Raw genomic sequence first — 25,614 nt, 5'->3', positions numbered from 1 at the left:
CCACAGGGGATCATCAATAGATCTCCCTTTGGGTCTCTTAGAATTCGAGCTCCCCTATTAGGTGAATGGAGGCTTGCAGAATAGAAAAGGAGCAGTGGGGGTACGTTAAAACTAGTTGGCTCCACTCAGGCTGGCAGTTGAAAGATTCAGGGCTGACCCACAATCTAAGGCCGTTGGATGGCATTTCAAACACACTGTAACTAAAGAGTGACCAGTGAAGGAAGACTGGCCTCGGTAAGACTATTACAGTTCCTACTTCCCGGGGGCTACTTAGCAGTCCAGGCACTGCCCACTACTCTGTTGGCGCTGCTGGGATTACCGGCCAGTCGAGTTGGCTGGCAGCTCTCGAAGGAGAGTGGGGACTTCTGGACACTGCCCATTTGCGGCCTGCTTAGCTAACCAGCAGTGTGTTATGGCTGAATGGCTGGCTTCCTCTTGATACATAGACTGTCAGCCGATCCTTGCAACATTGGGGTTTGAGGATGCAGAGCAATCTGCACCCCCATGCACCCCGTCACCACTCCACCCCATAAAATTTACCCCAAAGACCTTGCTTTCAGGAACTACCCTTAACTGAGTTAGTTCTTCAAAAATGAAGTGAAACAGTATTGATTCAAAAGAATTAATCAAAGCTGTACTTTTTATTTTCTCTCCAACTGAGTTTCTAATGCTGTGCTTACACAGGGTATACTGACAAAGATTTTCATCTTTGGAATGCTATTGAAAACTTCCCAAAATAGGGGGCTCAGTGAAGATACCTTGAAGCTGACGTGGTCACTTTACGAAAGTGATGCAAAATACAGAGGCCAATAATGAGATGAGAATAAGAAAGGTAACAACTCTGCTGGTTTCTCACCATCCCATGCTAATGTGAGAGTGAGTGTATCACATTTCACAGTGACCACACATACTCAGGGAAACCAGGATCATAATGCAAGAGATCAGGATGCACAGCTGCTAAATTCCAGCGCTGGCCCACACCCAAGATGGGTGGTTTAGCAAAGCAGCAGGATTGCTCTTTGAAGATCTCTGCATGTGAGGTTTAAAACATCAGTAAAAATAATAATGATTTGGATCTGCTCTTATAATTTGGGCATACGATAGCTATTACTACTGTCACAATTTAGATATCAAGCTAGGAAACACTGCAACTTTAAACCAAGGGAGGATAGTATGTTTTCAGTACTGACTCTAAGAATGCTCGGGCAGGATTGTCTGATCTCGTCCATGCCCCTCCTGCTGCAAGTGAGAATGGAGAATTTGGTGTTCCAGCTGTGGTCATGGATGCAGAATTTTGGCTGCTGCTTTTTGGAAACCTCAGACACCTACAAGTTGCCGTGCACCTTAATGCACATCATTGTTGCTGCCGCAAGATGCTTGATACACAGGCAGAGCACAGGGGTCAATGGCGAGTTATTTGCCAGGTCAACAGTAGCTAGTGGAAACAGAGGGTGGCAAATGGACTGTCCAAGAGATACCTGAGACTAATAAATTCAGCAATTTAGCAGGATATTGGTGAGGCATCCAATGAGAAAATCAAGTGAGAGATCTACATAGTGAATGCTCCTAATTGGTTCTGTGAATTGTCATAGAACCATAGAAAATAGAAGAGAGCTATTCAGCCCCTCTTGTCCATGTTGACTCAAAGACGCCCAGAAGCCCTTTCTAACCTCATCTTCCTGCACATAGTCCACAGCTCTGTAACTTAAGGTGTAGATCCAGGTACTTTTTAAATGAGTTTTGTGTCTCTGACTCTGGGTCACCAAGTCAGTCAGCGAATTCCAGATGCCCATCACCCTCTATGTAAAAAGGTTTTTCATGGTCCCTCTAATCCTTCTGCCACTTAGCTTGAATCTATGACCTCTGATTTTTGAACTCTCTGCCAAAGGAAACAGGTTCCTGTCTACCAGCTCTCTACCCTTCACAATTTTGTATTCCTCAATCATGTCACTCCTTAGCCATCTCTGTTCCAAGCAAAACAACTCAATCTCTCCGATCTCTCCTCGTAGCTACAATTCTCCAGCCCTGGCAACATTCTAGTAAATCTCCACTGCACTCTCTCTAGAGCAATTACATTCTTCCTGTAATGTGGTGATCAGAACTGCACACAATGCTCCAGCTGTGGCCTCACCAGTGTCTTATATAGTTTCATCATTATATTCGTACTTTTGCATTTTATATGTCTGTCAATGAAGAAGATCATTCCATTTACCTTTGGCGGTGCCAAATCACCTTTTCTTGTCTTGCCCATGAAAATTTTCCGAGAGGGTGGTGAACATGTGGAATTCATACCACAGTATGCAGTTGAGGCCAAAACGTTGTCTGATTTCAAGGAAAAATTAGATATAGCTCTAGGGACTAAAGGGATCAAGGGATATGGGGGCAGAGAGGATCAGGATATTGAATTCAATGATCAGCCTTGATCAAAATGAATGGCTGAGCAAGCTTGAAGGGCTGAATGGCCTAGTCCTGCTTCTAGTTTTTATGTTTGGTGATTCACCTTGAGTTGTGTCTGATATGTGTCCTATTGGAAGTGGTAGTCTGGAAGCTCCCCCAACAGGTCTACCCATTCCTCGTCTATGATCTAATCACCCAGGCCTTGTTCCCAGGCCCTAACAGACTTTCTGCCTTGTCTTTTGATCTGAAGGCAAAAATAGTTCAAAGAATTCCCATAGTAACTACTGTACTTGGCTTGCTGCGGGCGAAATGTGCAGCTGACAGCTAAACTCTTATAGGACAAGGAGTGGAAAAAGCACTCTCCAATACAAATAAATAACCAGAGCTGAACTGCTGCTGAAAATAATGAAGACTCAAAATACAGCTTAATAGTGCAAAAGCGAAATGAGATCATGAGTAACAAATGGGCGGCACGGTGGTTAGCACTGCTGCCTCAGAGCGCCAGGGACCCCGATTCAATTCCGGCCTTGGGTCACTGTCTGTGCAGAGTTTGCACATTCTCCCCACATCTGCATGGGTTTCCTCTGGGTCCTCCAGTTTCCTTCTACAGTCCAAAGATGTGTGGCTTGATTGCTAAATTGACCCTAGTGTCAGGGGGATTAGCAGGGTAAATATATGGAGTTATGGGGATAAGGCCAGGCTGGGATTGTGATCGGCACAGGCTTAATGAGCTGAATGGCCTCCTTCAATACTGTAGGATTCCAGGATTTCTATAAGTCCAAAACATCTTTTTGAGAGGTGAAGTTCCAAAAAATTATCCATTAACTCCCTTTAGTGTATATATGCAAATATATAGCAATCATGGAATAATCAAGTGAAAACAAAATTGGTGTCTTTGGTGTGGCATCAATTTATGGAGCATTGCTCCAAATTAATAAATCAAGTCTTCTCTCAAAGAACAGAATTTTTAAAAGTTTCTTAACTTGATGCTTCACAATCACTTTGGCCATTCCAGCCATCACTGAATCAGCATTAAATTACAATATATTCTCGGCACCAAAACCAACCATTCAGCTCAACCATATGCCAGTGTTCATGCTCCACATGAGCTCCCTCCCACCCCTGTTCACCCAACTCTGTTCAACATATCCTTCTTTTTGTTCCTATTTCATGAAGCAATCCAACTTCCCCTTAAATGTCCATCTGAACAACTCCATCTGAGCAAGTCCCACATTGTAACCAATCTCTGTAGAAAACAGTTACTCCTGAACTGTAGTTCTCGTCTCCCCCACACGTGAAATCATCTTCGCTCTACTGTCGTCCAATCATTTCATAATCTGAAAGATTTTTAGGGTGGCATGGTGGCACAGTGATTAGCACTGCTGCCTCACACAGCCAGGGATCTGGGTTCGATTCCTGGCTTGAACCTGGAGTCATGTTTTCCCCATGTCTGCTTGGGTTTCCTCCCACAGTCTAAAAAGACATGCTGGTTACGTGTGTTGGCCATGCTAAATTCTCCCTCAGTGCACCCAAACAGGTGCCTGAATGTGGTGTCTAGGGGATTTTCACAATAACTTGCGACAATAAACTTTAAACTTTATCAAGTTAGCCTTCAGTATTCTCTTTTCTTGAGAAAAATCCACAGACTAGTAAATCTTTTTAGATAAGTATAACCTTTCAATTCTGGTATCACTCCCTTCATGTTTTGCACCTTCTCCAGTGTCTTTATGTCAATTTTATAATAAAAAGGTCAGAACTGTTTACAGTACACCAATCAATGTTCTATAGGGTTGAGCTTAAATTCCCTGCTTTTCAATGTTATCCAACTAGAAGTGAACTGCAATGCTTTGCTTGCATTTTCTATAGCCTAATTAACTTGTGTGCTTAAGTCCTTAGTGGTCCAGTGGACAATCTTGCAGCTTTTCAAATGTATCTTTGTGTCAGATTGGAGTTATACTGCACTCATTATTAACTCAATAGTAATGTGAAGTGGCCCAGAATCATAAAATGATTACAGCATAGGAGGTGGCCATTTGGCCTATTGTGCCTGTTCCAGCCTCCTGCAACAGAAACACACCTAGAGCCCCTCTTGCCCAACTGACCATAAAACCATAAGATATAGGAGCAGAATTAGGCCATTCGGCCCATTGACTCTGCTCCAACATTCGATCATGGCTGATACGTTTCTCAACCCCATTTTCTCGCCTTTTCCCTGTTACCTTTAATCCCTTTACCAATCAAGAATTTATCTATTTCTGTCTTAAATACACTCAATGACTTGGACTCCACAGCCTTCTGTGGCAATGAATTCCACAGATTCAACACCCGTTGGAGAGTTTTTATGCCCGTCATGAAGTGTTTGAGATGTGAATGCTGAGTTGTATCACAAATTCATCATAATTCATCCCAGAAACTTCTTTTTGCTGATGCAGAAACGGTAGTGTACTTGCTCTGTCTAAAAGTTCTATTTAACTAAGTGAGTTAGACTAATTGGCATATCATTCAATGAGTTGTGATTCTGTTTTCTACCTGCTGTCTATGGGAATACTATATGAAACACCCAGCCATGCATCTGAAGATATTTTTTAAAATTATTCTTTTGTGGGATGTGGGTGTCACTGGCAATGTCAGCCTTTGTTGCCCTTGAACTGAACGGCTTGCTAGGCTATTTAAGAGTCAGCCGAATTGATGTGGGTCTGGAGTAATGTGTAGGCCAGTCCAGGTAAGGATAGCAGATTTCCTTCCCTAAAGGGACATTAGTGAACCAGGTGAGGTTTTATAACAATCAATGATATTTTCATGCTCACAACTATTGAAACCAGTTTTCAATTCCAGATTTTAACTCAGCTTGGACGGCTGATTTGTGATGCAGAGTGACATCAACAGTGCAGGTTCAATTCCCGTACCGGCTGAGGTTATTCATGAAAGCCCTGCTTTCTCAACCTTGCACCCTGCCTGAGATGTGGTGATCCTCAGGTTAAATTACCACCAGTCATCTCTACCCCTCAAAGGGAAGAGCAGTCTGTGGTCAGCTAGGGCCACAATGACTTTATCTTAATCCAGTGACATTACTATGCCACTCTTCCCCACTTTCAATTCTGGGATATTCTTGGGATTAGATCTTGTAAATCAACATGCTAATTCCAAATAAAGGCTAACTAGCCCATCACAAGAAACTTACAGAAACAGGATAGATTTGTCCTTTCTTTTGTCTTTCTTTACCCAGTGCCTTCGTCTCCTTCTTTCCAAGCTACATTACAGATCGTTGGGCACCAGTTATCAATGAATATCTCTCTAAAGGCCATTTCCAGATGATCCACAGCAGTACATGATTTGACCACAGAGAACATTACAGATGAGTCCAATCTCATCCCCATCTCTCATTTACGTACATTATCCAGTAATGCTGTTAACATTCAGAAGTTGGCTCCTGGCCTAATTTACTTAGCCCACACAGAAGCACCGAGACCCGAGGATAAATCCTTTATCTCTGCCCCAGCTGAACGTGGCTCACTCTGCGTAAACTGAGGCTAGAAACTTGGACCTTCAAGTCTGTTATTCAGTTTCATCCAGCTGGAACCTGGGTATATCATTTGCAAATCATTAAGTGAGCTCACTGGCAAAAGAGAGCAAGGATCATTTTTACTGGCACCTTCACTCTCTGGAATGGGGGTCTAGAGCTGAAATGCTTAGTTAGCCCACATTTTAGTGCAAGATGCCATTTTGGTAAAGGAATTGAAGTGCAGGAACAGTCAGATGGAGAATAGTTAAAGGGTCGATAACCTATTAGTACTTATTAAAAGGCTCAGTCCATTTTAGTAGATGGCGTTTCATCCAGTGACTTCTCTCAACAGTGATTCCACTTCTCCAATCTCGCTCTTTCTCTTGTCTCCAAAACCGCACACCATCAGGAAACTGCCACTCTCCTCGAGTAGTCCCTTAACAATCTGTACCTCTGTTCTGCCATTTACGCATTCTAATCATTTAATGGACACTTTTAGTACCTTTCTCAGGCATTATCATCACATTTACATTTCCTTTGCCCAATTACAAACCCCCACTCCAGCCACTCTCATAGTTTAAATCTCGTCTGATTTTCTTTGCTTGACAAAGGGTCATCTAGACTTGAAACGTTGGCTCTATTCTCTCTCCATAGATGCTTTCAGACCTGCTGAGATTTTCCAGCATTTTCTTTTTTGTCTCTTCGGGACTGTTTGTCAAGAATTCATCAACACTTGAGCAAGATTTATACTGCAAATTCTCTGAGGATTGCACCTAAAAAGTGAAAGTATTGTGTCATTCCACTTAGTGGAAACTTCACAGCAGTCACTATGGAGTGCTTGGTCTTTGGTATTTTTCTCAAAGCCTGTTTGGTCAATACGAGGAATGGGAAAAGGACATGAAACCAGCAAGATCAGCACCAACGACATAAGAACATAAGAACATAAGAAATAAGAAAACTACTGCAGGAGAGAGGAATGGAAGGAACAAGAGGACCCTTCACTACCACACCGTTCCCTCCCCACTGAACCCCAGACATCCCTCCAGTGTCTCCAGTGTCACATTCAAAGATCCATGTTCCCCCTTCTTCAGGCCCACCATCATCCCAAACCCTGCTATCGTATGTCAGACAGTATCCTCCATGTCGCCAGTACTGCTCACATATACCGCCCCACAAAATAAATGTTTCAATCAGCGTTTGCGTACTAAACCTGCAGCTGTGTTTCAGTGCCTCCAGGCAAGTTCAGATGATGGTTACCAGTTAACAGTATCAAAACTGCAGGCTAAAACCAAATTTCAAATCAGTAAGATTTATCAACACAGCATCTTCTTTGCAACTGTTTTCACCCTTTCGCTAAATCAGTTCCTAGTAAATAAGAAAACACAGGGCAACAGTGAACCACAGAATCCTTACAGTGCAGAAAGAGGCCCATTGAGCCTGCACTGACAACAATCACACCCAGCCCCTATTCTGTAACCCCATATATTTACCCTGCTAACCTCCTTGACACTAAGGAGCAATTTAGCGTGGCCAATTCACCTAACTCGTACATTTTTGGACTGTGGGAGGAAACCTACACAGATGCAGGGAGAACAGACAGTTACCCAAAATTGGAATTGAACCTGGTCCCTGGCACTGTAAGGCAGCAGTGCCAACCACAGTGCCATTGTGCCACCCAGTGCTGAAAATCATAAATACAGCGGCCTGTATAACTATACGGCAAACGTGACATTTTTGCAGTTCGTACAAAACAATTTAATCTGTCATCTTACGTGGTGCGGTTAATATTATCAAAGGATTAGTAAGCGTACTAATGTATTTACCTTCTCCCTTTTCCTTCTCAATACCAATTTTTCTGAGGTGATTCTCTTTTTAAAGGGCCGTTGCTGATCGCTACCCGTCGTCCCTCGCTGCCTTGATGTAAATTGGCCTTTCAGAATAAACTCAGCAATTTTGGAATTTTTAAAAGTCTCCCCTAAATAGTTCATGACTTGCTGTACTCCGAGGAGCACATTTTCGATTCTATCTATCTTCTTGGTCTGCTCCTTTGTACTCTGATTCAGCAATGACAGCATGTCGGAAATGTCAACAGAAAAGCTTGCATTTTGATTCTCGTCTTTTCTACAGCTGGCAACCTCTATTGTTTCTCTTTTCTCAGCTGTCAGCATTTCCACCTTTAGGCCAATCTTGTCAACATTTTGGGTTATGCCCTCCAGTTTCTGGATGACCTTTTCCTGAATGCCCAATAGTCTATCGACGGTTTGGCTTAAGGACTCCAGCTTCACGTCCATCACATTGAGAGCATCCCCAGAGGTGTGCCGGCTACCATCGGAAAGTTTTCTTGAAGGTCCAGTGATCACTGGAGGCCCTTGGCTCTGAATGGCATTAGAGTCAAAAACTTTGGCCAGGGAATGGACCAGAGTACTGGAGTTCTTCCTGGGCGGCGTATTCATTGTGGTCTTTAACATACACACACAGAGAAGAAAATCAAAATATTGCAGTGCAGGGGACAGGAGCTCAGCCAGAGGGGCTTACCTTAGAATAAGGTCAAAACAATCAGCGGGGAGCATACAGCCGCGCATCCCTTCAAGAAGACACAAAAAATCCTCACAGTTATATTTTTCAGCTTCAGGAGAATTCTCTGTGAGGTTCTTCAGCACAGCCTGCAAAATGTTAGTCAGAGCATGGGACACCAGGCTCAATAACTGCATCGGGGACTTTCAAATGTTTCAAACCACACAGCAAAACTCTGACATTCAAGTTCTTACAGATGGTTCCAACAGGCGTTTCAGACAAATATAGTTTAGGCTGTAACCTTCGTGACTGCTGATAATCCCTTCTGCTCACTTGCCTTCCTTTGTTCATTTATGCATTCTGAAGACGCACAGAGGCTACATTTAGCAAACTGACATTGAAATTCCCACTCCCCCTCCCTGATCATCCACCCCTCTCCAACCCTCCCCTCACCACCACCACCACCATTCCAAATGTATCTGCACATTTGTGGCATCTGGCACCATACGTCTTGTTTGACATTTGAGATGTTTTGAAATAGAAAGCCACTTCCATGGTACTTTTGCTGAGCACGATGGCAGTATGACGCACAATATGATTTCTTATTTTAAAAGATGAAGGTAAACCGTTGCTCAATTTTCTGTACAGTGTATTAATGTAGGCATTCAACCTTTGTTACATCATTAATGAAGATAGCTGAGATATTTGCGACCAGTCTTGAACATCCATCTCAATTAAATACAGAAATCCTGTTTTAAAATTCCAAATATTGGTTTTCTTTCTTGCAGAATTGCAAAATGTAAGTTTTTTTTGACATACTTGACAGTAACATATACCTACTGAGGGCAGACTTTTCCAATGGTTTAGAAATTGGGTTTCAACTCTCATTCTCAAGACTTTAAACACGTAACGCTGCCTGACACTTTAGTGCAGTGCCGAGGGAGTGCTGTGCTATCAAAAGTGCCAACTTTCAGTTCAGATATTGAACCTGCCCTCTTAGGTGGATGTAAGCAATCGCAAAGTGTTTTTCCAGGAAGTGCAGGAAATCTCAATTGGCCACAACTTACCCCCAACTAACATCACAAAGCCATTATACTATGCTATAATTTGGGAGATCCTGAGGTTTGCCTAAAGCATAGTCACAGTTGTAGTATAGGGAAACATGACAACTAATCAATGCACAGCAAGATCCCACAAATAGTTATGAAATAAATGAACAGATAACATTCTCAATTTTTTTTATAGATTCCCTACAGTGCAGAAGAAGGCCCTTCAGCCCATTTAGTCTGCACTACCTCCCTGGAAAAGCATCCCACCCAGGCTCACCCAGCCTTCCCCTCCATCCCTGTGACCCCACACTTTTACCCCATTGATCCGCCTAAACTGCACACCTTGGGATACTAAGGGGAAATTTTGCATGACCATTCCACCTAACCTGCACATCATTTGACTGTGGGAGGAAAAAGGTGCATCCAGAGGAAATCCACGCAGACACAGGGAGAATATACAAACTCCACACGGTCACCCAAATTTGGCATTGAATCCAGGTCCCTGGCACTAGGAGGCAGCAGTGCTAATCACTGTACTGCCCCATACTCTGGGTAAAGATTGACTATCGAATGTGACTCACGTTGTGAAAATTCTTATGGGTACACTTCTCTAAATCCCTCGTAAATTCGCATGGATGCTCTTTGCTTCTGCCAACCCAATTTTTTCTTTTGATTGGTGACAAGTTGGCTCCATCTGATTGAGACATTGCAATGGGGAATGCTCTGAGGAGCTATTGTAACCTGTGCTTTTGTTTATTCAGGAAGAAAGTACAATGTGAGCTACATCAACAGAATGGGGTGGGTGGCAGCCTGGCAGCAGAATTCAACTGGAAGCATTTGAGCTGCTGCTGGGTCAACTGGTAACACTCTAAACTGGCACTACTGGCCTCAACCGGATCCAGCCTTTCTGGATCATAATTAGGTCCAATACCCACTTGCCAACTGTGTCCAGCTGGGCCAGCTGAACTGTTTATCTTCTTTCTTGTTAAGTTACAGTCAAATGTTATCCAAATTTATTCAATTTACATCCAAACTCTAAATGAGCTTAAGTTGGAAATTAGGGAAAACATCAGGACCCAAGAAAATACCAAATCAAAACAGATATTTCTTAAAATTTAAGCTTCAACTCATTTGACCATCATCCGTTTACAGCACATTTCAGACTGCAACCACGGAGCATCACTCATTTTTAATGCGATTAATATTTAGGCCAGAAAAAATGTATAAAAATGGATAGGAAGTACGGATCTCACTGAGGGACAAGAACGCACTCTGCCCAATCCTGCCCTATGTACCAGCCTCAGGTGATACAGGGCAGTCTGTGCTGAAATTAGTGTCCCTGCTTCTTGAGACAGAAATTCTGGATACGAGTCACACCCCCAAAACCTTGATATCCATGGAAGATGGCCAAATAGGCTGAGTGTCAACTCTCAAATCCTTTCAAACACATGCCAACGGCTTGTGCCAAGAGTGGTGGAGACTCCTGGTCAGCCATGTGACAGGAAAAAGGTCAGAGCTTCTATCATTACTGTCCATATCTCCAGATGGAAATGTGCTACATTAAAGGTGCTATATAATTGCAAACTGTTGGGAGAATAGTGAAACATTTAAATGCTTGGTTCTCCACTGGGTAATTACTCCTAATTGCTATTTTCTGATACTTTCAGTTGATTTATGTTTAGTAAATGTGGAGATTGGTAACTTTAATTTGTCATTCCAGCCAATTGCAATTTTTGGCCTTAAGGATTTATAATCTTTGAAGTGTAAGGTCTCTGAGTGCATAATTGCAACTATAATACTTTGCATGTCTCTGAGATACATGGTTTACAATTATGGGGGTGATATTGAGCCCACATTCGCTGTGTGCACAAATGGTGACGGGACCCAAAATATCATGAGAATCAGAAAATGAATCGTCTCAACGGCACCATCTCATTTTCCGATTTTCCCTGCCCCTAGCCGATTACGTAATGGAGGCTCCCACCAGCTCTCATCAGCTCTAATCAGCAAATTTTTCCATCATATGTTTCCCCCAAATAAAGAAACCCCACCCCCCCACCCCCCTTGCTGACATAATATCATGTTGGCGAGGTTTACAAGACCACTCTGCAAAACATGAAGCAGGGGAGGGAACCACCTGTGGGAAGGAGAGAGAGGGTACTAAAGTACGTGTAGCCTCCTGGGGTGGGGGAAGGATATAGAGGGACATGCCTGGGCAGCGCACTGGCATTGTCTCCCTGGTACTGCCCCCACAGAGGTTGCCCATGTCCGAGCGGAGGGGGGAAGTTTTCTTTTAACCACAATCTCTGTGGAGACGGTATTTTCTGCTCTGCCAGGCCCAGCCCACCACCATGCCAGCAAACCCATGTCCCCGGATTTTCCACACACAGAGTGCCAGAGAATTTGGAGAGGAAATTTGGCTATACAGTTGGAGAGCTGGTTTTATCGTCCCAAGCAGCATTCTGCACAGAGTGCAAAGCTCTGCCCTAAATACCGGCCTCAGGTTACAAGGGGCAGTCTTGAGCTGCAATTAGTGTCCCTACCTCTTGAGCCAGAAGCTCTGAATACAAATCCCACCACCAGACCTTGATATCCAAGGAAGATGTGTTCCTAACATGACCAAACAGACTGAGCATCAACTCCCAAATTCTTCCAAACACATGCCAATGGCTTGTGGTAAGAGTGGTGGAGACCCCTGGTCAGCCATGTGAAGGGAAGAAGGTCAGGGCTTCTACCATCGCTGTTCATTACTCCAGATGGAAATACGCACATTGTCACAGCAACTTAGAATTCCAGAGTGAATGAGGATACCACCATCACCTAGTATAAAAGTAAATCAGCAGTAAATCTTCTCTCTGTAAGAAAATCCATATCCTAAATTACATTTAAAGGCATCCCCTCAGCATTTGAAGAAAAAACAATCATTAACTCTACCTTACTAATGAGGCAGATCATATGGTGGCAATTACATGGGAATGAATCAAGGAGACATTTTTCTGAGTTTGAAAACTAAATAAATGTGTTAAAGTTCAAGGTAGAATTAATTTATAATGATATATTGAAAGAACAGGTATAATAGTTCGAATGGCTTATTCTCATTCCGGCATTTTTATGTTCCATATATGTTGGACCATAGGCATAGAAATCGTAAGCATTTGTAAGGATTATACAGTTCAGATACAGAGAAGAAATCCCAAGATTATTTGTTGATTTGTTGGCAATCTTTAAGATTGGGTACTCAAGGTTCAATTTGACCACCTTTGTTAGTCTTTTTGTTCATTCACAGGATGTGGACAACGCTGGCTGGGCCAGCATTTATTGCCCACTCCTAACTGCTCTCCACTTCAGAAAGCATTTTGAGAGTCAACTATGTTGACTCACACGTAGACCAGACCAGGTAAGGACAGCAGAATTCCTTCCCTCAAGGACATTAAAGGAACAAGGTGAATTTTTCCAACAATGAGCAATGGTTTCATGTTTCCACTAGTGGTAGAGGCTAGAACTTGAAGGCACAACATTAGAGTGAAGGGACATTCCTTTAAAACTGAGATGAGGAGGAATTTCTTCAGCCAGTGGGTGGAATTCCTTGCCACAGAGGGCTGTGGAGACCAGATCATTGAGCGTCTTTAAGACAGAGACAGATAGGTTATTGGTCAATAAGGGGATCAAGGGTTATAGGAACAAGGTAGGAGAATAGGGATGAGATGGGCTGAATGTCCTAATTCTGCCCCTATACCTTATGATCTTATTAGACTTTTAATTCCAGATTTTTTGTTATTGAATTCAAGTTTCACCAACTGTTGTGGTGGGATTCGAACCTGGGTCCCCAGGCATTGCCCTGGATCTCTGGATTGCTAGTCCAGTGACAATACACTATGCCACTGGCTTCCCAGTTGCCCTATGTTCTAATGTTAAAGTGAAGAAAATATGTTCTATCCCATTTAACACTGGACTGAATAGCAACAGAGAAGGAGATGACAACAGTGTGGCTTCTCCACCAAGAACGTCTTTCCCTCTCCAGGGGAAATGCTGCGGATCACTCATGCCATTAGCCGTGCAGGCAAGGTCTGAGCTCACAGACTGTTCCCTCTCTTTCATCCTTATTCCTGCCATTCCCAGGAACACCATATGAACCATATCAGCAAGTCCAGATCAAGAGTATGATGGCGACCAAAATGTTAAGCAGCAATTGCCTCTTCTCCCTCCAACTTTCTGCTTTGTCGTAACTCCTGAAGATCTTGGACTTGGCTGAGATCTTCAGCAGATGTCTTGTGTCAGTCTTTATGGTTCAATGGCCCTGAAGTGTTCTTTTGACTGTTATCTGCTGGTTCCCTGGCAGTTCCAATACAGCTGGATCTTCATTTTTCCGGGAACCCAAACTACAATCATTCCAGAGTCCTGCTGGAAGACTCACATCTGCCTTGCAGGAACAGCCATAGGCAGCATGGTGGTGCAGTGGTTAGCACTGCTGCCTCATAGCACCAAGGACCTGGGTTCAATTCCCACCTTGGATCATTGTCTGTGTGGGGTTTGCACATTCTCCCTGTGTGTGCAGGTTCTCTGGTTTCCTCCCACAGTCCAAAGATGTGCAGGTTAGGTGGATTGACCATGCAAAATTGCTCCTTAATGTCAGGGGGATTAGCTAGGGTAAATGCATGGGTTTATGGGGATAGGGCTTGGGTGGGATTGTGGTCAATGCAGACTCAAGGGGCCAAATGGCCTCCTTTTGCACTGTAGGATTTTATGATTCTCTATGATTCTAACCACTGGAACAACTTTATGGATTCAAACCAAGCCCAAAGTTCAAACTCTGGAGCTGGAGCCCAACTGTGATAACTGCAGGCTATGCATGTTTTTAAATAATTCAAAAATTCAATTTCAAATATTCTTGGTTACCAAAGAAACTAAACATAATTTTGTTTTAATAATTATATTAATTTCCCAAAGAATAGATGAAACCTGTGTAGTACAAAGGTTGGAGTGCATTTCTTTCCTCAGATGTTCCATATAAAATTTAGATTTTCTACATAATTTAATATTAGGGTCTAATGGCTGTATTTTTCCACCTGCTTTGGGAATGTTTAAATCCCTGTTGCTTTTGTCTGGAGGTGTTGGGCGTGGTGACGAGTCTTCCACGTTGGTGTTTTGTGGTGTGTAAACTGGCTGGTGTTTTAAATTAATATGCAATTGGATATTGAACACTTCTCTGCTAGCTTTTTTAGTTATTGTCTGGAATTCACAAAGCGGGGAACGGTTGTTTCATTCAGTTCTGGATATCATTAACCTAGAGATATTAACATTTAGACAGAAAGGTCAAGTAATTCAATTTGAACAAGCATGGAGCTCATTTGAAAATTATGTGACTGCCAAAAGGGAAAGGAGACCACCGTGACATTTTCTGAAGATAATTAGGACCAAATAGACCAACAGGTACAGAGTCTGGATGTGAGGCAAGTACTACCTCATCAAAAAAATAACAGAGTACGACGAAAATGTAGAAATGTTGGTATTTTGTGCTATGTGCCACGGTCATATTGCACATCATAGCTTTTCACTCCAATTAAAATGATCATCAAATCAGGGCGTTGGGTACAAAATAATTGAACAGCTGGTAAGACATAACATTTCCCAAAATGTCAGGAATGAAAGACTTATGTTTACGCAGCACCTTCTCACATCTCCCAAAAACACCCCAAAATGCTCAAATACAAATAACTATTTTGAAGCGCAATGTTTTGTTACACAATAAAAAGTCATTTTGCTCGCATTAAGCTACCATTGCAGCCAACAAACGAATGGTAGGTTTGGGTCCGGTTGGGGTCCATAACCCATAGGACATCTGGTGTAGCTCATTGGCTAGATGACCGCTTGGTTGAGACCAGTGGTGCAGTCGATTCCTGTTCTGGCTGAGGTGGACTTGGGTTTAGACTCCCTGTCTGCCCCTCAAAGTAAAAGGCAATGGCAAACTGTCAAGTAAAATGGCTGAGGATGAAGCATCAGCTGGCAAGAAGCTAAGGGTCTGCCTTTGAGTATGGCACATCTGAAATGGAGTGGAGCTAGCAATGGATGTATATCAAGCTTGGACTTAGTCCTCAGGCTACAGTCAAAGGATGAGCTAAGGCAGGAAAGGAAAGCTACATCAGATATCAAGAACTTAATACAACAGAAAATCAAGAGGAGTATAGAAAGAGGAGGGGTGAAAGAATATTGGCAAGCAAAATCAAAGAGAACCCAGAGGTGTTTTGTCAGTACATTAAGAGGATAACTAGGGAAAGTGTAGGATTCATATAAGACCAAAAAGATAACCTATGTGCGGAGATTAAAGATGCGAGTATGATTCTTAACGAATGCTTTGTATCTGTCTTTATAAAAGAAGGGGTCAATGCAGACATTGTAGTTAAGGAGGAAGAGTGTGAAGTATTGAACGTGATAAAACACAGGGAGACGGTTTAGCATTCTTGAAAGTGGATAAATCACAAGGGCCGAATGAAAAGTAGCATAGGCTGTTAAAAGAAGCCAAGGAGAAAATTGTGGAGGGTTTGACTATTGTCTTCCCACCTTTGTTGGATTTAGGTGAGGTACTAGAGAATTGGAAGTCTGTAATGTTGTACCTTTGTTTAAAAATGGAGAGAGGGGTAGACCGAATAATCGCAGGCCAGTTAGTCTGACCTCGGTAGTGAGAAGATTATTGGAATCAATTCTGAGAGACATGGAAAAACACAGATTATTCAACAACTGTCAACATTGATTTGTTGGGGGAAGCTCATGTCTGACTAATTTGATTGCATTTTTTGAAGAAGTAACAAGGAGGATTGATGAGGATTGACACTCCGGAGAAAAAGTCCCAGTTTATCCAACCTCTCCTTATAACTCAATCCATCAAGTCCCGGTAGCATCCTAGTAAATCTTTTCTGCACTCTTTCTAGTTTAATAATATCCTTTCTATAATAGAGTGACCAGAATTGCAAACAGTATTCCAAGAGTAATTCCTTACAACAGTCTTGTACAACTTCAACAATACGTCCCAATTCCTGTATTCAATGTTCTGACCGATGAAACCAAACATGCTGAATGCCTTCTTCACCACTCTGTCCACCTGTGACTCCACATTCAAGGAGCTATGAACATGTACCCCTAGATCCTTTTGTTCCGTAACCCTCTCCAGTGCCCTACCATTAACTGAGTAAGTCCTGCCCTGGTTCAATCTACCAAAATGCATCACCTAACATTTGTCTAAATTAAACTCCATCTGCCATCTGCCCACTGGCCCAATTGATCAAGACATATATATTAATGATTTGGATATAAATGTAGCAGAATTGGCTGCATGGTTGCTACGAGAATAATTCCTGGAAACAGCAGGATGATATCAATGGATTGGTCAGCTGTGCAGAAAACTGGAATTCAACCCAAAGAAATGCATTTGGAGAGGTCAAGCAAGGCAAAGGATTACAAAATAAGTGGGAGGATACTGAGGGGCGAAGAGGAAGTAAAGGGCCCCCAAGTGTATATCTACGGATCCCTGAAGGTAGCAGGGCTGGTTGATAAGGCTGCAAAAAGAAGGTGTATGGAATCCTTTCATTTATAGTCAAGGCATAGAATATAAGGTTAGGGAAGCTGCACTGGAATTATTTTATGTAAAATATTAGTTGGGCTTCAACTTGAGTACTGCATGCAGCTCTGATCACCTCATCACAGAAATGATATAATTGTTACAGAGAAGGTACAGAGGAGACTTACAAGGGTTTTGCCAGGACTGGAAATTTACACTATGAAGAAAGGCTGTGGTTGTTCTCCTTGGAACAGAGGAGGCTGAGGGAACATTAGGTTGCGATGTATAAAATTATGAGGAGCCTGGCTATAGTGCACGAGAAGGGCGTTTTTACTTCAACAGCAAGATCAGGGCATAGATTTAAAATGATTGGTGGAAAGTGGAGATGAGGAAATTTCTTTTCACCCACAGAATCAAGGGGGCCTAGAACTCACAGTCTGCAAAAGTAGTAGAGGAAGAAACCCTTAGTTCATTGAAAAGGTGCCTGGATGTGGATCTCAAGTACCAACAGACCAGCACTACAGACCAAATGCTGGAAAGTGGGATGAGGTTGGATGGCTTATTTCTTTGGCCAGCATAGGCAAAATGGGGCCCAGTGGCCTCTCTCTTTGCTGTAAATGGTCTATGATTAAAGGGGCCAAGCACTCAAGCAGAATGTCCATGCACTCCAAAACAATAGGGAGTATGTTGCCTCCAGAACTCCCAGAGCTAGGCATGTGCCAAAGAAACAATTGCAGTGGGTGTTCAGCTCTTATCATAAAGTGAATGAGGAGTTTTACATGGAATGGCTGGTGTTTGTGAAGCAGGCACTGGGGCAGGATGAGGGGACCTTTGCAGATTAATCCAGGATGCTGTCTGGATGAGCACCTGCCAGGTCACATATATAACCTTAGGGACAGCTGGGAATTCACCCAATCTGGGATCACAGAAAGCAGCAATACGATAGGACCATTAGATTTAAGCATGTCATTTGCACTTTCAGCGCTCAGGGTTTTACCCATGGCACTTGTATTGCAGCGCAAGCTCCCACAGTTAACCCTTTGAATTTCCTAAGCAGAAAAGCGTGCTGTTCTGCAAATAATGAAATAGTCTGTCAGCTGAGCCAAAAAATAGTTCTGAATAGTAGATTTCACAGACACTTGCTACAAGATATTTTTGCTTAGAAATTCCAATGTCTGATCTGCCAAGGAAAGAGAGACCAAGAGAGAGGAAGAAGGTTTTTGGATAATGAGAATCATAGAATCCTGCAGTGCAGAAGGAGGCCATTCGGTCCATTAAGTCTGCACACACCACAAACCCACACAGGCCTTAACCCCGTAACCCCATGCATTTACCCTAATTAGTTCCCCTGACACTAAGGGGCAATTTAGCATAGCCAATCCAGCTAACCCACATATTTTTGGACCGTGGGAGGAAACCGGACCTCACAGAGGAAACTCATGCAGACATGGGGAGAATGTGCAAACTCCTCACGGACAGTGACCCGAGCTGGGAATTGAACCAGAGTCCCTGGCGCTGTGAGGCAGCAGTGCTAATCACTGTGCCACAATGCCGGACTATTCTTTGTTTCTCATCCTAGGCCACAATCAGAGCAGCTGTATAAGGATGGAGAATAGAACGTGAAGAGCACTCTCATTCCAGTTTGAATGGCCTCTGAAAGGATTAGAATCCTGAAGCATTGCTTGAGGAGAAATATTACAACCAGTATGGTACACACAGCGGGTAATTTTACCAGGCACAAATGGGTGGATTCAATCATGTGAGAAGTTAACAGAGGAGTTGGGGCAATGAACAGCTCATTGTAAACTCAAAAATCCCTTAGCAGATTCATCATGTCCACCATTATTAGTGTGTTTGAGAAAAAATGCAGCAATTTGTGGTGAGGAATATTAGAATGTAATCGGTGACAACTTTATATTGGATGTAACATGACCAATGGCAACAAGCTGTAAGGATCAGCTGACCCAGTAAACCAATGAAACTAATTACAGAATGATGTAATAGTCAGCTGACCAGCTGACTCACTATAAAAAAGAATCTGTTTACAGCCTAGGATGAGGCTCTAAGTTTGATGCAATGAAGTCTCTTTTTTCTTAAAAAAAAAAGCCCCTTTCTGTGATCTATAAGTTGGAGTAAGTTTTGTTATATTTTTATTATCTGCATATGAAGAGTTCCTTCTGAAGAAATAAGGAAGAACATGCTGTGAGCTGTGAATGACTGCAATTGCTGGAAAATTTGTGCCAGTCCACCATTTACTTTACAAAACTGGGGTCTGGCCATTAACCTCCACTTGAGTTTCAATATATTGCTGGATTTGTGTTGTAAATATGAGTGAATCTCATTGTATATATTTTTAGGCTGTTAATTTGTATTGTAAGGTTACTTGAAACTCCTCTATCTAGCTATTTGAGAGATCAGGTCAATTTGTACAGCCTTGGTCATGTGGGTAGAAAATGATACCTAGATGTTTCTTAAATTTTTCTTTTCTGACTGTCTTCTGTCTTAATCCAATCTTTCTTTCCCTTTATTTCTCTTTCTGTATCTAACTTAATTCATCCTATTTCATAAGAATTGTAAGAACTAGGAGTAGGAGTAGGCAATGCAGCTGCTCTGCCAATATGATCATGGTTGATTTTATCTCAGCCTCAACATCACATGCCTGCCCATTCACCATAACCCTTCAAACCCTTGCTAATTAAAAACCTGTCCATCTCGTCCTTTAAATTTACTCAAAAGTCTTGGTATCTACCACACTTGGGTAGTGAATTCCACAGGCTCACCACCCTTTGAAAGAAGTAATTTCTCCTCATCTCCATATCTGTCACTCTTTATCCTAAAACTAGGACCTCTTGCTCTAGATTACCCAACAAGAGGAAACACCCTCTCCATGTCTACTTTGTCAATTCCCCCTTATCAATTTGTACACCTCAATTAGATCTCCTTTCATTTTCTCAACTCTGGGGAGTATAGGTCTAAATTGTCCAATCTCTCTTTGTAAGACAAACCTCTCATCTGTGGAATCAATCTAGTGTACCTCCTCTGAACTGCCTCCAGTACAACTACCTCCATCCTCAAGTAAGGGGACAAAAAGAGCACATAAGTGCAGTTTCACTAATGCTTTGTTTCCAGCAACTCTTTACTACTTTGATATTCTATTCCTTTTGTAATAAATGCCAAGATTCTATTTGCCTTCCTTATTACCTGCTGTACCTGCATACTAGCTTCCTACAATTTCCTTCTCTCTCCTTCCCTTTCCATCTTTAAATTTCATTAGTTGAGGGGACTGGCCATTGGAGCCAACATTTAGGAGGTCCCAGATGCCACTGACCTCATAACCCCATTAACAATTGGCATTCTCAGCAATTTGCAATGCAAAAATAATGCTATCTAAATGGTGAGGATACAAGTGGGATTCACAGTGTATGCCATGTGATGCCCCATTCCATTGATTTCAAGAACATTACGTTTCTGTTTGGAGGAATGTTTCAATGGAACAGCTGCTCTTGCAGGACCCAAATGCTTACATGTAGCTTCTACTTATCAATTTAGTTTAAGGGTCTGTTGAGGATTGCATCAGTTTTATGTGGTAGTCACAATAAATTCCTATCATTGCTTCTTTATTTGCCAAACCGATAAACACGTCTGCTGAAGCCTCTGTCATTACACTAGACAGCATGATACGCATCACAGCTTAATCAGCTTAAAGCGCAATTGGTTGTAGTCAAATCACTAATGTTTCTGGCCATTGTCCTCTGTGCAAACTTGCATGTATTTATAGATAGATATACATGAACAGATAGCCCTTGCCACCCAGTTGCCACCTTCTGGTTGGTGCATCATATAAAGATGGTACAATGAAGGCATTATAAATGCTATAAGGAAACCAGGCACTAACCCACATGACATCTTGACCTTTATTGCAAGACTCTTACTACAACCGTACAGGGCATTGGTGAGACTAAACCTATGGTACTGTGTATTGTCTCCTTATTTAAGGAAGGATTTACTTGCATTGGAGACAGTTCAGTGAAGGTTCACTAAGCTGCTTCCTGGGATGAAAAGGTTGTCTTATGAGGTAAGGTTGAGCAGGCTGGGGCAATACTGAGAAGAATGTGAGATCATCTTATTGAGACATATAAGATTCATAGGCAGCTTCCCATAGCAGGTATTAAGCACACAGTTCATCTTCTAGGGAAATCTAGAATTAGAGGGTACAATTTCAGAAAAAGGTGTCGTCTGTTTAAGTGGAAGTGAGGAAGAAACTTTTCCCTGAGAGGATCTTTGGAATTCTGTATTCCATGGAGCAGTGGAGGATGGAACTTTGAATATTTTTAAGGCTGAGTTAGAGATTTTTGATCTACAAGTGGTCATGGGGAACAGGTAGGAAAATGGAGTTAAGGCTATGATGAGCTGAGATCTTCTGGAATGGCAGAGCAGGCTTGAGGGGCCAAATGGCCCACTCATATTTCTGATCTTTTATGCAGAATATGTTCACATACCAGTTGGACTCTGTGGGAGTAAAATTCCTTTAAGTAACTCCAGAGACCACCAAATGCTTTAACGTCACAACACAAGACAGTGGAAACCGATCAGCCACTCATTTGTAATGCTGGATGTTAGAGGGGGGTAAGTTTGATGATCCCTTTGAATCGAGCCAACGGAGGCTGCTTCTGACTGTTGAATGCATAGCATGTTTAAGAGATACCTGCAGCTGGAACATGGAGGGTAAAAATGGCAGTCTTGCCATTAAATTATCATTCCATGTCAATTGACATCATAATCTACCTCCTCCATATACCTCCCAGCAAAAATTTCCTGCACACGCACCGATGACTTCACCAAAATGGCTTCCAGAACAGTACACATGTGCTGCGGACATCAAATTTGAGGCTCAAGCAGTGCTGGGGGTAAAAAAGGCACCACAGGGCTAAAATTTCACAGTCACTTTCTTACCTTTCCCTCAAAAGATTAGCTAACCTGGTGCACAAAAACAGCAGCAATGTGACTGAATTTGACATGATTAAAGACAAATTGCGTGCAAGAAATGGAATGATAGAAGAAAGGAAGAAGAGGATGCAAATCTGTAGATACATTTTGGGAAAGGGCATAAACCTTTTCAAAATTTCATTTTGAAATTTGAAGGCACTGGACATGGTGTGGAGGTTTGGATTACCCTGGTTTTGAATGCTCATCACTTTGATTGTGAACCATGTGTATTAATAGCACAGAGGGCAGTGCGCAATGCTGATGCCTTTTTTGGAAATATAACAATAGGATTTGAACATATTTTGATAATCTTAGATGGCAGAAAGTGACAGTGACACCAGTGAGTCTGCATCACATCAACTACAGCAATATCAGAACAGAAGTGACCATAAGGCTATCGCTCAGTGAGCTCCTGTCTTTACCCTAACACCTGTTATTTACTGACAATTATAGACTTCTATTTCCATGATGCACAAACCTTGTCTCTCATTTCTCACATTATGCAATCTTTCATTATGTTGGCAGTGGTTACATGATCTCAAGGGCAGGCACATAACATGCATAGAGCGTGCATTCTTTAAACAAGGGGTTTTGAAGAACTCAAAACGGTGCATGTACAAAGAAAGATTCTGTTGACATGCTGCAGTGAACACAATTCTATAAATAAATTGCTCTTTCATTGCAGATAGCTAACGTATATGCACTCTCACTATTCAGGACAGCTGCAGAATTATACTTTCTTTCATGTGAAATTTTGTCCCAAAGTAAAGCCCAAGAAGCCATAAATGTAACTAAGCAGGCCATACTTTAATAGCTGCCTGAGTGAGAAAAATATTTGGCTTGCTGCGGGGCAATTACAGTGGACATCATTCAGTTTAAAAGGTGCCGTAAAAAATATTCCTCTGGCTGACCCTGCTCTGACTTGTAGCGGCACGGTGGCACAGTGATTAGCACTGCTGCCTCACAGTGCCAGGGACCCAGGTTCAATTTTAGTTTCGGGTGACTGTGTGGAGTTTGCACGTTCTCCCCGTATCTGTACACACTTCTTCCGGTGCTCTGGTTTCCTCCCACAGTCCAAAGATGTGCAGGTTAGGGTGATTGGCCATACTAAATTAGCCCTTAGCAGCAGGGAATTCACAGGGTAAATATTTGAGGTTATAGGCATAGGGTCTGGGTGGAATTCTTGTTAGTGCAGGCTTGATGGGCTCAATAGCATCCTTCTGCACTGAAGGGATTCTATGCTTGCTGGAACTATACCACACATGTTCAACAAATAGTTAGAGTATATTTGGGTTCCATCTGTAGCATTGGTGCGAAATAGTTTCGACTTCACACTGTTTATAGAGTAAATGCAGCCTGAATCCAGACTCAGGGCTCCAAACTGCATCAGAACAAAATGCGATCTAATTTTCTGGAGAAGGGAGTCACTTAACGGACGGAATTATCTGGCCAGTCACACGCCGCTGCCATAGCAAGCAAGGATGGAGAATTTGGAACTCCGCAAAATCTCCACTTACTGCAGCAGGACCAGAGAATCCCACTGGCAAATGAATGCATAAAACATCGGCCAGTGTAGTTCTCCTGCACCATGGTCAAATATTTCCTGCACAGTCTGCACTTCTAAGCACTTTCTTTTGCACTTTTTCTGTTGCAATTACCAATAAAAATATAAAACTTCTGAAATATTTTATTTCCCTAACCATAATTATAAAAATACCCTTGTGGATTTTATGTATAGGCATCATACTTTTACTGAATGTGGACTATTCTCCATACCTGAAACTAATTGTCTCAAGTTTTGTGTTCTAGTTAATGTTTAGGGACTCTTGCACCATAGAGTCATAGAAGTTTACAGCATGGACACAGACCCTTTGGACCAACTTATCCATGCTGCTCTTTTTTTTAAACCCCTAAGTAAATCTGAATTGTCCGTATTTGGTCCATATCCCTCTATATCCATCTTACCTATGTAACTATCTAAATGCTTTTTAAAAGACAAAATTATACCCAACTCCACTACTACCTCTGGCAGCTTGTTCCAGACATTCATCACCCTCTGTGAAAAAATTGCCCCTCTGGACACTTTTGTATCTCTTTCCTCTCACCTTGAACCTAAGTCCTCTAGTTTTAGACTCCCCTACCTTTGGGAAAAGAAAGGATATTGACTGTCTTGCTGATCTGTGCCCCAATTATTTTATAGACCTCTATAAGATTACCCCTCAGCCTCCTATGCTCCAGAGAAAAAAGTCCCAGTCTATCCAGCCTCTCCTTATAACTCAATCTATCAAATCCCAGTAGCATCCTAATAAATCTTTCCTGCACTCTTTTAGTTTAATAATATCCTTTCTATAATAGGGTGATCAAAATTGCACACAGTATTCCAAGTGTAGCCTTACCAATCTCTTTACAACTTTAACAAGACATTCCAACTCCTGTTTTCAATGTTCTGACCGATGAAACCAAGCATGCCGAATGCCTTCTTCACCATTCTGTCCACCTGCAACTCCACTTTCAAGGGGCTATGAATATGTACCCCTAGATCTCTTTGTTCTGTAACTCTCCCCAACACCCTATTATTAACTGAGTAAATCCTGCCCTGGTTCAATCTACCAAAATGTATCACCTCACATTTGACTAAATTAAACCCCATCTGCCATTTGTCAGCCCACTGGCCTAATTGATCAAGATCCCATTGCGATTGGAGATAACTTTCTTCACTGTCCACTATGCCACCAATCTCAGTATCATCTGCAAGCTTACTAATCATGCCTCCTATATTCTCATCCAAATCATTACTATAAATGACAAATAACAGTGGACCCAGCACTGATCCCTGAGGCACACTGCTGGTCACAGGCGTACAGTTTGAAAAACAACTCTCTACAACCACCCTCTGGCTTCTGTCAAGAAACCAATTCTGTATCCATTTCGATACCTCACTCTGGATCCAGTGAGATTTAACCTTATGCAACAACCTACCATGTGGTACCTTGTCAAAGGCCTTGCTAAAGTCCATGTAGACAACATCAACTGCACTGCCCTCATCTACCTTCTTGGTTACACCCTCAAGAAACACAATCAAATTTGTGAGACTTGATTTTCCACTCACAAAGCCACGATGACTGTCCCTAATCAGTCCTTGCATCTCTAAATGCCTGTAGATGCTGTCTCTCAAAATACCTTCCGATAATTTGCCCACCACAGATGTGAGACTTACTAGCCTGTAGTTCCCAGGCTTTTCCCTGCAGCCCTTTTTAAACAAAGGCACAACATTTGCCACTCTCCAAACTTCAGGCACCTCATCTGTGACTATCGATGATTCAAATATCTCAGCTACGGGACCTGCAGTTTCCGCCCTAGCCTCCCGCAATGTCCTGCGATACACCTCATCAGGTCCCGGGGATATATCTACCTTGATGTGCTTTAACACTTCCAGCACCTCCTTCTCTGTAATATGTACACTCCTCAAGACATCACTATTTATCTCCCCAAGTTCCCTAACATCCATACTTTTCTCAACAGTAAATACTGATGAGAAATATTCATTTAGGATCTCACCCATCTCTTGTGGATCTGCACATAGATGACCTTGTTGATCCTTAAGAGGCCCTACT

General features: G+C 42.3%; 1 protein-coding gene across 9 annotated transcripts in view; it reads right to left on the bottom strand.

Moving 5' to 3' along the window:
- Positions 1 to 25,614, bottom strand: part of LOC145352588 (uncharacterized) — a 153,581-nt gene that overhangs the window by 44,328 nt on the left and 83,639 nt on the right. For 6 of the 9 annotated variants that reach the window (XM_080202654.1, XM_080202664.1, XM_080202691.1 and 3 more), the window contains exon 1: positions 7,723 to 8,284. The exons of the other annotated variants lie outside the window; for them this stretch is intronic. In XM_080202654.1, the coding sequence (XP_080058780.1) occupies positions 7,723 to 8,190 (468 nt within the window). In that variant the 5' untranslated portion in view covers positions 8,191 to 8,284. Of the gene's footprint in view, positions 1 to 7,722; positions 8,285 to 25,614 lie in introns of those variants that run through there. 9 annotated transcript variants of the gene reach the window in all.

The sequence above is a fragment of the Carcharhinus amblyrhynchos genome, chromosome 2 (assembly GCF_965287045.1).
Source record: "Carcharhinus amblyrhynchos chromosome 2, sCarAmb.v2.hapA, whole genome shotgun sequence".
Lineage (NCBI taxonomy): Eukaryota > Metazoa > Chordata > Chondrichthyes > Carcharhiniformes > Carcharhinidae > Carcharhinus > Carcharhinus amblyrhynchos.
This window is presented reverse-complemented; position numbering and strand designations above follow the sequence as displayed.